At 38.1% G+C, this 14,377-nt stretch overlaps 3 protein-coding genes across 6 annotated transcripts in view; all 3 read left to right on the top strand.

Moving 5' to 3' along the window:
• The window catches only part of LOC144631558 (uncharacterized), a 102,878-nt gene extending 98,329 nt beyond the window's left edge, over positions 1 to 4,549 (top strand). For both annotated transcript variants that reach the window (XM_078490011.1, XM_078490010.1), the window contains one exon: positions 4,037 to 4,549. In XM_078490011.1, coding sequence (XP_078346137.1) covers positions 4,037 to 4,411 — 375 coding nt within the window. In that variant the 3' untranslated portion in view covers positions 4,412 to 4,549. The remainder of the gene's footprint in view (positions 1 to 4,036) is intronic.
• Positions 1 to 8,772, top strand: part of LOC144631556 (uncharacterized) — a 71,574-nt gene extending 62,802 nt beyond the window's left edge. For 2 of the 3 annotated variants that reach the window (XM_078490007.1, XM_078490005.1), the window contains one exon: positions 7,930 to 8,772. In XM_078490007.1, the coding sequence (XP_078346133.1) occupies positions 7,930 to 7,935 (6 nt within the window). In that variant the 3' untranslated portion in view covers positions 7,936 to 8,772. Of the gene's footprint in view, positions 1 to 5,720; positions 5,736 to 7,929 lie in introns of all 3 variants that reach the window. The other variant, XM_078490008.1, reaches the window with a different exon arrangement.
• A 1,060-nt stretch (positions 8,773 to 9,832) lies between these two features.
• On the top strand, positions 9,833 to 12,562 carry LOC144631554 (uncharacterized). Its single transcript, XM_078490003.1, has 3 exons — positions 9,833 to 9,950; positions 10,249 to 10,323; positions 11,419 to 12,562. Exons 2-3 carry the CDS (start codon positions 10,273 to 10,275, stop codon positions 12,199 to 12,201), a joined length of 834 nt encoding a protein of 277 aa, XP_078346129.1. The 5' UTR covers positions 9,833 to 9,950; positions 10,249 to 10,272; the 3' UTR covers positions 12,202 to 12,562.
• Positions 12,563 to 14,377: the final 1,815 nt, after the last annotated feature.

Raw genomic sequence — 14,377 nt, 5'->3', positions numbered from 1 at the left:
GAAATTTCTCCTATAGTTATGTGAAAACAAAACTAGATAAAATTATGTTATTCACCTGATCCTGCTAAAAGAAATTTCTCCTAGTTATGTGAAAACAAAACTAGATAAAATTATGTTATTCATAATATGAAATAATATGTATATATGAAATAAAAAATCTTTCTGTAGAAAAAAAAAAGGACATGAGTATAGGTCGTTATACCTGCGTTATTCCGAGTTCGCCCTCAGCAAGAAATCATTATTCGGAAATCAAACACTGTGACCATTTCCTAGAAAAACATCAACAGGGCATTGTGCTTTAATCCTTCAGGCATGAAAGTAATGCATTCTGTGTTACTTTTTTAATAAAAAGATTGGCAAACAAAACATTTGCTTCATCAGCATTTTCTGAAACTGTCAATCATAGGTACAATGAAGCTCCCTTACTTAGCCAATAAAATTCGAGATCATATAACATGAAGTGTTTGTTATTGGTCAGAATTTGAATAGACCTTATATGACGTAAAAGTGGCAATACAAATAATATATGTAGAAACGTACACTTCCAAAAAGTTCAAAAACGGCCTAACCCTTTCAGCTCAGGTAAGTTTCTATGCTCCACACCAAAGCCCTTGATTTAATTTATTTGGGCGGGAAGATAAAATTGACTTGTAAAAAGATAACTCTAGGACTAAATCATGTTGGTACCTGGCTCTGTATTCTTTATCTATCTTGGTATGCTTTGAAATCAATTTTGGCGGCAGTTCAAAACCAAAACCTTCGTTCTCGGCAGAATGGGATAATTAATTTGGGCGGGAATATTAAACGATGAGGCTATAAGCAGCATTATATAACGTCCTCAATAAAATTATTAATAAATTGGAGCGAACTAGTCGAAACTAGGGTAAATTACAGTGGAACAAACTCGAAATAAGCCGTTGTGTGCGATCGGATACAGTGCCAAATGCTAGTTCATTGCATTGTGAATCTACCTTGGTATGCTTTTGATATCAATTTTTAGCGGCAGTTCGACCCTTAGTTCCCGGCAGCTTTCTTGATTAGTTGCTTTGTCGACCTTTCCTTTATAGGTAAAAATAAGAGCTCAAGTGTCTTTCACAGCATCAAAACAGACCTACGTTGATCGTTACCCTTCCAATTAGCGAGGTAAGTCAGTAGCGATGCATTCATTCTTCTCATCCTCGTATCACAGACTAAGAAAATTCTATGGAGAGTAGTTGTAGTTCATTGTAATTCTTAGACTTGAAAATAACAAACTTGTAACTTTTATCCATTATAAATTACTTGTCAGTTACTCAGTTTTAGGTACTTTTACAAACCCTGGCGGTCAAATCGTATTTTGGCCGGAGTTAATTCCTAGTTAGTCGTACCTCAATATCTGTTAGCTACAATACTACATTCAATACCATCTCTTCAATACTATATCTTTGAGTACAAATGCTCAATAGCTCGTTTTATTCTGTAGATATACATTTTTAGAGGATCGTGTATTAAAGTTGATTAGCTAATAATCTAATGAAGTCATATTCACTGCCATATAAGATTCATTTCCTTTGTAAGAATTTTTTCTCTGAAGGAGTTTTGTTGGAGAGTTTTACTCCCAGCAATTTTCTACAATGGTTTGGCCAGTCCTGGGCCAGTCCTTAGTTTTATGATTCCAAGTTTTTGGGAAGTGTTGAAATATAAGCCTAGCTAAAAACGGAGCTACTTCAGTTTACTGACAAAGCCATGCAATCGTTTGTCGATCTCGCTCCATCCACGAAATGTCAATGCAAGTTTTAGCTCAAAAGCTGATCACAGTTATGCGAGGAGCCATTGGAAACTCGCCTCGAGAGAAATGGTTTGAAATGCAATCACCTACACTTACACTTATTCTTCTTACATGTGGCCTTGATCCTGATAAAGGCTTCGTCTATTTGTATGAAAACGAAACTACTCTGTTCAAACACAATACTGCACAGGTAGCTCCCTCCCATTGGTTTGTTATTCACTGATGTTACATGAAATCAAAAATCATTTTGTAGATAAATAGTGCACGAGTTGGGTCGTTATACTGAGTTCGACTCAACATGAACATCATTATGAATACATTAAACGTTTCTCAGAAATCAATCACTGTGACCATTTCCTAGAAAAACAGGAAGAACGGAGCATTCTGCCAGAATCCATCAAGCATGAAAGCAATGCATTCTGTGTTACTTTTTTTCTTTTAAAAAAAGATTGGCAAACAAAACATTTGCTTCATCGGCATTTTCTAAAACTGTCAATCACAGACACAATAAAGCTTCTTTGTTTAGCCAATAAAATTCGAGATCATGCATAAAATATGTAACATAAAGTACTAGTGATTCTTATCAGAATTTGAATAGACCCCATGACGTATTAATGGGAATAATTTATGTAGAAACATACACTTCGGAAAACAGCCCAAACCGCTTTCTGCTCAGGTTAGTTTGTATGCTCCTTTACAACATAACTGTTGCTTAGCAATTCATCTGGGCGGGAAGATTAGATTTACTGGTAATAAGGCAACTGGAGAACTATAAAATCATGTGGTTACCTGGCTCTGTATCAACCTGTATTGTAAACTATATCGATCTGGGCATGTTTTGATTTCAATTTTAGCAGCGATCGAAACCCTAAACTTTTGTAAAAGTTTGTTGAACCTAAAATTTTTAAACGTTTGTGGAACCTGTTGCCTATATCACTCAGTGGATATACAACTTCGATCGAATCACTACAGCCCACTTCATGTTAGTGGTAACTTTAGGTTTAAGTCACGAGTATTGCATTCTATCAGTACGTTTATATTTCATTCTTGGTCATTCTTAACTTGTTTTTTTGTTGTTGTTTTAAATCCGTTGACAAGAACCATCGCAAAATTATTGTTGTATAAACATTTTCTTCATAGGAAAAGCCAGTGAAGTGGTCTCGTCACTTTCACCGATAGAACAGAGCTGACTTGATCGTTTCAGTCCCTTCTGAACGAGGTAAGTCATGCATGCAGTAGCGATGCTGTTATGTTCAATTTCTTACTCACTTGAAACAGTTTATGGAGTGCAACTTTAATATAAGAATTTTCTTTCGACATCCGATGCAGTCTCAAGAGTCGGGCTCCATCGGTTCGTACATTCTGTATCAATTACGTAACAGGTTATATAAGTTTAAATCTTTTCTTAGTGTAAACACAACAGAAGCTTTCGAGGTTATTGTGTTGTTTTCAATGCATAGTCTCCTACTCGAGTTGATCGAATACAACGACTGGCCGGCCTGTGGCTCCACAACCTAACAATATTTCTCGGAATTTGAACACTCAAACAAAACATTATACTTTTGGCTAACCTGGAAAAATGTTGCTCAGTTCACTCCAGAATGGCCATTTATTTTCTTTACGCCAATAAAAAGTTTACACAAAGATATGTTATTCACCAAAATTTCAGCCTCCAACGTTCGCTATAACCCTACGAAATCTTTCCCAAAACTCGTCAACTGAACGCCGCCATCTTGGAGCTGGTAATGTATGCGTGACGTCAAAGAGCTCAGCCTGAAGTTTGGCAGGAAAACTTTATCAGTCGAAACTTCTCGTTTTTTGTATTTTTTGGAGATATGTTTGAGCAAAATGGAGCTGCACAAACAGACATTTTGACAAACAAAAGCCACTACGAAGAAACAAGGAGTTTCGAGTATTTAAATTTTCCCGCCAAACTTCAGGCTGAGCTCTTTGACGTCACGAATACATTACCAGCTCCAAGATGGCGGCGTTCAGTTGTCGAGTTTTGGGAAAGATTTCGTAGGGTTATAGCGCACGTTGAAGGCTGAAATTTTGGTGAATAACATATCTTTATATAAACGTTTTATTGGCGTAAAGAAAATAAATGGCCATTCTGGAGTGAATTTCTTTTTTTAAATTCACGGAAGAGGAAACGATTCTTCTGTAGTCACACTGGGTTGCTTTAGCAAAGCTGTGACCCCACAAATTTCTAAAGTTTAGTACGATGCAAACCACATAACAGCATTTTTAATACGTTTTATCTTTCAGATGGCCTCCAATATTTGTGGAAGTCTACTCAAGAAAAAATGGAAATCCTATGCCCGTGATCTTGATAAAGCACCAAAAGTTGAAGGCATTTATACCATAGGCCATGCGCATGGAAAAAAAGTTCAGTACATCTACGTTGGGTACTCCAACAACATAAATAGGCGGCTAAAAGAGCATGCGCAGGAGTCAAGAAAACAGAAGATTGATGAGTTTGTTAAGGCAGAGTTCAGCGGAAATGAAGGGAAAAATTTACGAATCAAATGGAAAAATGTGAAAGATGGCAAATGTGTAGAAGGAGATTACGTTGCCTGTATGGAGAGAAAACTCGATTGTCAGCTAAGGTATAACATTACCCGTGGAAACAAATGTAACTAAGTCTTAGTTAAGAAAGTATGTACTGTAGGCAAGTCACTGCTGTGATAATAATTAAATCCACGATCTTTTTGTTAGCTGTTCATTGCATTTTGACAAGGTAAGACTTGACTTGAGATAAATAAACTCGTAATATCCATTCATTTATTGTCTTCATTTTGTTACATGTGAATGTTGGTCAGTCGAAAACTGGCGGTTAATGCGTATCATTTTTTGAGTTTTGATTGGGTCCTCATCACTATATAGTTTAGCTAGTTGTTAGTGCAATTGCTCAATAATTTATATTTTACAAAGAAATATTTTTGGAGATCTTGTATCAGAGTTGAGGGGCTACGGGGGCTATTAGTCGAGAGTCATATTTTAATACTGCACCATTATTTTGCAAAAAACATTTTACTTGTAAGGATTTTTTTCTGAAGTAGTTTTGTTGGAAAATTTTCACTCTTTATCTTCTACAGCAAGGTTCGGCTAGTCCTGCTTGTGATTAAAATTCTAAAACTAATACTTTTCTCGTTGTTTATTATAAAAAAAATGGAACTTGAAACATGAACTGTATTCGTATTATTTCACAAAAAATATACTAAGCCCGCACTTGCAGTTTCTGGGGGAGAAGTCCCCACTTTTGTGGCAAAAGAATTTTATAAAAGCAACCTGAAGATATTGCATCATGAAACAACAAAAATGTGCAAATCAGCGGTTTATAAAGGGAAATATCCCTTAACTTTGTTTATAGCTATAAATTGAAACTTTTAGAGATAGGGAAATAACCCTTTTCTGATTGGCCAATCAGATTTTAAATGGGGCTTTTTGTTATTGGTTAGAAAGACGGGGTAAACTCCCAGGCGTGATGTCATGGAGTCTATATTAACTCGAGAGCCAGAAGCGCGAAGTTCAAATCAGTGAGAAGACATTCTGTTTACAAGATCAGCGGAACGGTGATTTAGAGAGGTGAGTTTGTTTCTTGATTTAAATCTATACTTCGTTTGTTCAGTAGAACACCTTATTCTATCGACAGGACCAAATCACCATCAGTTGTAAAGCTTTATACGTACAATTGCGTGTCGCGAGCGACCTATATTACTGTAGTCACATCGTGTCTGTTGATGAAATAATTCGGTAGCAGGGTAAATAAGAGAGACATCTGAATTGCTTGATAGAACATGTTTCACATCTGTTATAGGTTTTCAAAGAAATTTTCTCTTTTTCTTAACTACTTGGTTGTTTTATTAAACCTTTTCTTCATAGAAGAAAGTTAAGAGATTGCTCGAGTGACTTCACAGTATATCCAAAAGCCTCGAAACAGATCAAGCGAAATCTTCTTAGCAAGGTAAGTCCGTAACAATGCTTTTATTATTAGAACAGATTACTTTTACATGTAAAATCATGTTGGTATATATATCTAGTTTTGTATTGAATATCGATTTTGGTGCGTCGTTTGATATCAATTTTAGCGGCTGTCCAAAGCCTAAACTTTCGTTCTCGGCTGCCGAAATGGTTCAGTTAATTTCGGCGGGAATGTTATTTTAATAAGCCATCACATGCAGTTTCTTACATTAGTCTCGATAAAGTAAAGTGGTGACAAAATCAATTTCGACCGAGCAAGCTCGTTAACTTAGCAAGGCAACAAGATGCAGCAGTACTGAGCCATAAAAGATAAGCTTGATTCCCGTGATAAAATGTTGTCAGTCAAGGCCGGAATGACACAATGAAACATTGGACACAAAGTCTCGCATTTACCATTCGACACCCCTTTTTTGACTGGAACAAACCTAACTATGGAACAGACTATGTTACCAGATTTGATAAATTCTATCTGCGAGTAAGAGCAGCAACAGAGACACGATATCTATCTAGACAAACATTTTGGAGGGGCTTTTAATATATTATTAATATTATAATCGAGAATCTAAAAAATCAAATTTACTGCTCGTTCTTTCTTAAATCAACTTTCCTTGCAATGTAATGTTTTTGTCCAAAAGAGTTTTGATGAAGATTCTACAATGTTTCGGCTAGTCGATAGTTTTATGACAGGGTCTAGCTCAGAGTCAACATTCAAACCTCGCTAAAAATAACGGAGACGAAGCCAAGCGTTTGTCAATCGCATCTCCATCACGAAATCTCAATCCTGCTGCTTAATGCAAGCTTTTAGCTTAAAAACCTGGTCTTAATCATTTTTTTAAGGGGACATTCACAACTCTCCTCAAGAAATATGAAAACTGCAATCATGTAAACTTACATTTTATTCTTCCTCCATGACACTTGATCGTGATAAACGCTTCTGCTCCCTCTGCTTGGTATGTTATTCACTAATGTAACTAATAAAATAAAAATGTAGACAAACATTGCATGTGTTGGATCGTTATACTGAGTTCTACTCAGTGAAAAGATCAATATGAATAAATTTATCATTTCTAGGAAGTCAAGCACTGTGACCATTTCCTAGAAAAAAAGGCAAGAACAGGGCATTCTGCCAAAATTAAGCCGCAGGCATGAATGCAATGCAGTCTATGTTACTATTTTTTTTTGAAAATGAATGGCAAACAAAATATTTGCTTCATTAGGCATTTTCTATAGCTGTCAATCTCAGGCACAATGAAACTCACTTTTTTTAGCCAATTAAGTTCGAGATAACGTAATATCAGTTGCTTCTTATTGCTCAGAATTTGTATTGACATGGTGCTGAAGAAAATGAAATCAGTAAAATACATGTAAGAAACAAACACCTTAAAAAAATTCAAACACAGCCTAACCTTTTGAGCTCAGGTAGTTTTCCATGCCTTACAACATATTCGTTAAATTATTTGGGCGGGAAAAGTCAATTTACGGTACAAAGACCACTGGAGAACTTTAAAATATTTTTGGAACTGGGCTCTTTATTGAAGATCGATGTTGGTACCTTTTGATACCGGTTCGGCGGGAATATCAAATGATGAGGCTATAAGTCGCGTAATATAACATTGTCAATGCAATAACTGCGGTTAAATTTATTTTGATAAAGTGGACCGCGAACCGGCCTGACAAGATTGTCAGGCCGGTTCGCGGTCCACTTTATCAAAATAAATTTAACCGCAGTTATTGCATTGACAATGTTATATTACGCGACTTATAGCCTCATCATTTGATATTCCCGCCGAATCGGTATCAAAAGGTACCAACATCGATCTTCAATAAAGAGCCCAGTTCCAAAAATATTTTAAAGTTCTCCAGTTGTCTTTGTACCGTAAATTGACTTTTCCCGCCCAAATAATTTAATGAATATGTTGTATAGATACAGTGAAAAATCGATCTAGTGATAAGTCGATTACCATGGCAACGAGGTCCCGTAGCCAAATTGACGTTTGATCTCCGTGTTAAAATGTCATTATATTTTTCTAATAGGTTTACAATAAAACTTTTTCCAACTTAGAGGAGAATATGCGTCGGTAAAATTTTTAGGGGGCGAGTTAAGATGTTTTTTTTTTTTGCTTAGCTATTTCGTACTTTTCGATGTTAATATCCTTTTTGAATACTTCATTTTTCAGCTATAAAATGGTTTCTTCAATTTGCCAGCGTTTGCTAAACAAAATTTGGAGAGACTACGATCTTGACGATGTTCCACATGTTAGAGGTATATACCTCATCGGCGTTACAGTGCCATTAGAAGACCCAGAGGTTCTTTACGTCGGACGCACAAATGATGTTCACCGGCGAATGGGAGAGCACAAGAGACAAGACTTGGCCATCGATGAGTATGTCAAACAACAATTTGAATTCAACGATAGCGAAGATTTGCGTATCAAATGGGTACATGAAGCAAACGACAACCACGTGGAACGAGAGTATCGCGAATGTGTCGCGGATAAGCTTGGTTACCGGCCCAGGTACAATATCCAGGATTAGAACTTACAGAACCGCCGGTCGTACACAGAAGATGTGCTTTAGAAGATGGCAGAAAAGCAGTGTTTTGTAAAAGGGAGTTGTTTCATCTTTTACCTTTAATTTACTTTTAGTTGGATGCGATATTAATCATATATATTTCGGTTTTTTTCTGAATTTGATTTAATAGTTTTGAATAATGACGATTTTCTCTCTTATCAGATGAGTTTTTTACTTTATAAGTTTTTTTTTAACAATTACTATCTAGCCTGCGTCGCAGACGTAATCTAACCCCGGCTATTACTATCTTGATGTGCTCGCCTTCTCCCCTTGAACGGAGGGGCCGGCTATTTTGTGATTGTAAGAGGCAAACCTGTGATCTGCAGGTTAATGAGAAGCTATTTTGTAATTTTAAAAGAGAACAATCAATACAGTTTAATTGTGATGCATGAATCAAGTCCACATGATTTTGTTATCTCTTTGCTGTTCTGAATAAATTTTAATTTGTTACACTGCTCGGTTGGTCCTTGACTTTAGAGTGTAGCCTTTCGTTCCATAGAAACAGAGGGTGGCAAAGGGTTTATGCGTTACACGTGAAAAGGGCAAAAATTAGACCGTGACGCGTGAAAATAGCTAGAAAAGACACGTGTTCCGTGAATTCTGCTGTTTCAAGTATACGTGACACGTGAATTTGCTGTTAAAAATTGTGCGTGAAATAGGACACGATCCCCCTTTCCTGCCCTCTTTGTATAGCGATTGGTTTCCCAGCAACACATGTACAACCGCTGATAGAGGAACCAGAATACTTGCAGAATAACATTTGCTATTTCATACCGTTATCCTGAACATGAAAGTCGCAAACAACAACGCAAACTGATCACCAGTTTTCTGTTATACATCTATAATAAACATACAACATTTCGATGACAAGCCCGATAGTTTGGGTTATGACAAAAGAAAATTAAATAGGATAACGTGTTAGTGCTAATCTCAGTTCAGTCTAGTGTTTTTTCTTTCGGCTTGAATTGCCTAAGCTGAATTTCTGTTGTAGCACCTAATTAAATGTGTAAATGTTAATATGTTGAGGAAAAAAAAATATAAATTGACTTTGCCAGGTACACTGCACTAGCTCGATTCCTACGGCTATGCTGCCAAAATATGATTGTTACACAATTTACGTATACACCCCAAGAACCCGTTTCAGTAGACTTGCTCCAAGTCGCTCGTTTGATTTGCAGGAGACCGCTGGATACGGAAACGGAGGGCGCGCACGGGCATGAAAAACAAAATGGCGGAGGATCGTGGCGGAACGAGCGCTCGTTCCGAGCCATTTCGCGACGCGCGGACAAATGAATTTCGCGCGGTCATTCGCGCGCGATTTCAAAGCGAGCTTACTCAAGTAACTCTATCGACACGAAACGAGCGATTTGGAGAAAGTCTACCGTTTCAGGAACGAGGGCTCTATTGACGGGCTTGTTTCATGGCACGCGACAGGAGAGGATGTAGTTTTCTTATTGGTCAGAACTTGACTCGATATAATGAAAAGCTAATTTGATTGGCTGCATAACAAAGTATACGTAACGAATGGTAAACGAAAACACAGCAAACTCAAACTTGCATGACACAGCCTGAGGTCAGACGGTTTCACTCTTGTCTGGAATGAAAAGTTAATTTATCAACTGGGAAGGTAATGGATTGTAGATTATTACGCTACATTTTACAATGGAATTCTTGTGAAGCTCAATCCAGTACGTATTTAGCTTATAGTAGGAGCATAGTTGGCATTTCGCCGCAAAACAAGCGTTCCGATCTTAACTTGATGTTCAATTGTAGAGGGAAATTGTGTCTAGGAAGGTAGTTGCCGACTAGTGCCTGAAGTTGTTTGATGTTTTCTAGCTTTGATTAACGCTTTTGTTAGTCGCATATGCGTTGCATTCATGTCATCATTTACCGGTAGCTATTTTAATCATTCTTTTTTTACCCAGGGCAAAAACGAATGTACCATCATTATGAACTTCAAATCAACATATGCAGCACTGATGACCTTATTTGCTCTGATAGTAAGTATCAAACTCTTTGAATATTTATCATTGATGACATATTATCCCTTTACAGCATATCTTGCTTTTTAGTTATAAAATCTTCATAAAGACTACACTCGCCTCCAGGCTGAGTGTCCATATTATATCTACTCAAGGGCTGTCTGTATCAGAGCCGGTTTGGTTTTTATCAAAATATAAAGTAAGTGTCAGGCAGGCCTGAGTAAAGTATAGAGGTTTCCTTGTCGAGTAAAGGCGAATTAACTAATAGTGCATAATTGTAAGAATCAAGAAATCGCACATGAATCCCCCCCCCCTCTGACTAAGTTTATTATATTCATAAAGGCGACTTGAACTGGCTATAAACAAGTAAGATGTTCTCGCCAAGAGTGTCCAATCTCTCTATATCTGTTAGTCAACGATCGCGCGAAGCAAGTTTTGATACGGAAAGCATCGCGCAGTGTAGAACATAGGACAACTACAGATTAACTTGGGGTTTTCACTTGCCCGCAGATTTAGCTCAAGAATATTTAAGAATATTTACATTCGGCGACGCGACCTTCCATTGCTAACCAAATTTTGCATACATACTCATGTCTCAACATTTCTGGGAAACGCCACGCTTCACAAATCAATTTCCGAGAACTGATAAAGCTGTTGTTTGAATTGTAGTGAGAATGGAAGCTTCTCTCGACTTTTCTCTCTAGGATAGCCCGTCTGTAGTCTCCCTCCAAATAGATCGTTGTGATTTTTCACGACGAAATGTTTTTAATTCTCTGTAGACGTAAGCAATGATTTATTGATGCTCTCTGAATAATTCACAAAGGTCAAGCAAAGGGTTCTCTTTCTTTCTGTAGCAGGGCAAATTCACGCGAGCCTATCGCATTATCAGGGCCGTGTGCAGGGGGGGGGGGGGGGGGGGGCAGTTGCCCCGCCAGGAAAACGAAATTTCTTTCATAGTGTTTGATTTTGGTGGGCTATTTCTTGTAGCTATATTGGAGTTTGCCCCCGCAGCTGAGTTTAAAGGAGTTTGCCTTCGCGGACAAAAAAATCCTAGGTACGGCCTTTATGCGTGAAGCGCGAGTTCTGAACGTTGGTAAATTGTTTTGTCCTCAGGTCCTTGGTAAAACAAACGCTCAAATCTGTGATAAGCTATCGAAGAACCACTGGCTACCATATGACGTGTCTTCAGTCGACAAGGTACCAGGCATTTATGCCATCGGCGAAAAAAGGGGAAGTGAAACGAAATACCTGTACGTTGGTCGATCAAATGACGTAAAGAGAAGATTACAAGAACATAAAAGTCAAAAGAAACAAGATATCGACAAGAGAGTGGCAAGCAAGTTTAAACAGCACAAAGAGTCTGATCTCAGGATAAAATATGTCCCCGAGCAAAGACAGAAAACAAAAGAAGGAGCGTATATGCAATGTATGAAGGAGAAGATTGGAAAGCGTCCTGAGTTAAATAAGCGCGAGGGAGACGGTTGTACGACCTGTGCAAGAGGCCAAAAGAAAAGCAAGACTACAAGTACGACCAAGAGCAAAACGGGCTCAAAAAAGCATTCATCAGGGAAGCCCTCTTCATCAGCACAGCCTAAAGTGGCATCGTCAGGCAGGTCTTCTAGCAGTCCTAAAATGCCTTCAAGGGCCCCTTCAAGATCATCTGGCAGCCCTAAAGTATCATCAGGGACATCTTCGAGATCGTCTGGCAGCGCCAAAGTGTCATCTGGCAGGGCCTCTTCTAGATCATCTGGTGGCCCTAAAGTATCATCAGGGACATCTTCGAGATCGTCTGGCAGCCCCAAAGTGTCATCTGGAAGGGCCTCTTCTAGATCATCTGGTGGCCCTAAAGTGTCATCTGGAAGAAGTTCTTTTAGATCATCGGGTCGAAGGAAATAGGAAAATTTTAAAGGGGATAGAAATTCACCTAGTCAGCCCATCACAAAAATTATGGACAAAACCTAATTTGCTCAATTAGTTCTGAGAAATGTAACCACCAAGTCGTTCTTTTTAGCGAACAAAACGTTCTTGTAGTTTATTCAGGTATTATACCTACAGTGTCATAGGTAGACATTTATGTCGGGTTTAGTTATTCGCGATGGTAATTCTCCTGAGCTCCTCCTATACTTGGGTAACCCCATTTGTAATTGAAGTTTCTTTCCTGTTTCTGGGCTTTACTCCAATTTTTGACTAAAAAACAAAAAATTATGTTTCCAGTTCTTATATTTTGGGGTATTAAAAAAGCAAATTTCTGCCAGAAGGTTCTTAAATGCCTAGGTTCTTACATGCGGGTTTTTACTGTATTTCTTCTTTTGAACGTTAATCTCAGTGCTATCATGGCGGTACGAAAACGTGCCCGAGGGTGGGATACGTGTTGTACTCTGAGAACTGAAGAAATCATGAGAAATTTTAATAATCGGGAAGAATTGTCATCAGTTGAAGTGGATAAACTAAAGAGGATCTGAAATATTTAATTAAGTCCGAACTGTTATGTCTATAATTTTTTTTATACATTTTCCTAACAAGAGAGAAAAAGATTTTGCAGTCTGTTTTCTGTTTAGCTACTCAGTCAGTAGCAGTTGCAAACAAAGAGTTAAGACTGAAATGAAATATCAAGCTCTATAAAAATTCTTGAGCTGTCTTGAGCTATGAAACTACTGGGTGTCAAGAACGAGTTCTAGTTCCAATACGTTTCATCGCGTCTTAAACTTTTTTTATTTATATTTTTGTTTTTATCAGTAGCCTTTGTACACGTTTCTTCTTTCTATCTTTGTCAATCAATAATATTTCATCTTTTTTATTAGCATCATTTCAAATATTGTAACCGTCTATTTCTATTTTCACTTAGCTTTTTGCAGTCTCTGAAGAAGGTTTGTTTTGTCTAACCGAAATATTAGGCAATAGCCTTTTTAGCTGTCCGATCAGCTTTGCAATTGGCTTTTGAGGTTTATTGCCCTGTTTTACTACCAATTTTCACCAAAAACTGACCATGTTTTTTCGATTAGCTCTGTCAAAATGCAGTCAATATTCAAAGTGGACAGTCGTATGGAAAAGTCTATCCAACCTGTATTAGTTTCAAATCACGCAAATCCACAGACGGGCAATCTGATGACGTCATAAGTGGATGAAGGACCGTTGCTCCAAATCCCAGAAATATACGGGTTTAGCACAACAAGGGTTGAAACACGACCTTTTAGGCCCAATTTTTATTCTAAAAATGTCCGTATCCGGTCCGTGGTAGTATATAGTATAGGCGACAAGAAGCACGCACTCGCTATCAGAAACTCTTATGGGGCCTTACCTGTCCTGCGATCGGACTATTTTATCCGTTCTCTTGTTTCTTACTCCCCGACTGTTGTAGCCTGCTTGGCAGACGTTAAAAAGGGGAGACGGGGGCGAATTAGCGTTTTCATATTTCACGTAATTCAGCCGGAATGTGACGTGTCCGCTAAGAGCGCGCGAAAGCCTGGGTCGTGCCAGTTGGGCGCCGTGGTCGTGCGTGTACGTCCGGTTACGTGACTAAGGAGCGGGCCGAAATGGAATGTGGGACTGTTATGCATGACGAGACTCACGTAAGCAGTGGAGGAAGAGCTAGAGGAGATGATCATGCATTCTGTTACTTCAAATTTCAATAGGAAACTCGTACAGTTCAGTATTTATTGAACATCTGGCGATGTCGTGATGTTCAGGAAGTGATATTGTTTCACTTGCCTTGGTTTTCATTCTTAGATGAAACCTCACAAATAACGGTCGCTTGGCTGCAGTCAGACAAGGAAGGCAAAGTACACAGAAATATTCGCGTGTGAGGCACGAACAGACTCATCTCGTGAAGAAAATTGATATCATTGCAAAGTTCATGACCTTTTTATAGCCAGAAGTCCAGTGTAATACGAACAATTGATCAAACTGTCGGAAATACGACAAAAGGAAAACAAAATGGAAATATTCCAATTCGTGACTTCGCTGCGCACAACGTTTTAGTTAGCCTTGATATTTTGAATATCATTGATCGTAAATATGGAGATCCCATCCTTCGTTGGACCTTTGGCCAGTGCATTACTGTTTCTCTTGACTG

The sequence above is a fragment of the Oculina patagonica genome, chromosome 12 (genome assembly GCF_052425735.1).
Source record: "Oculina patagonica isolate OP01 chromosome 12, crgOcupat, whole genome shotgun sequence".
NCBI classification, from domain to species: Eukaryota; Metazoa; Cnidaria; class Anthozoa; order Scleractinia; family Oculinidae; genus Oculina; species Oculina patagonica.
The sequence above is the reverse complement of the archived record's forward strand: the minus strand, read 5'-3'. Positions and strand labels throughout refer to the sequence as shown.

Bases quoted from the DNA above. Each gene is read 5' to 3' on its own strand.
- LOC144631554 (XM_078490003.1), top strand. From the start codon at position 10,273: ATGAACTTCAAATCAACATATGCAGCACTGATGACCTTATTTGCTCTG. The intron at 10,324-11,418 runs GTAAGTATCAAA...TTTTGTCCTCAG, and splicing joins TGACCTTATTTGCTCTGATA to GTCCTTGGTAAAACAAACGC.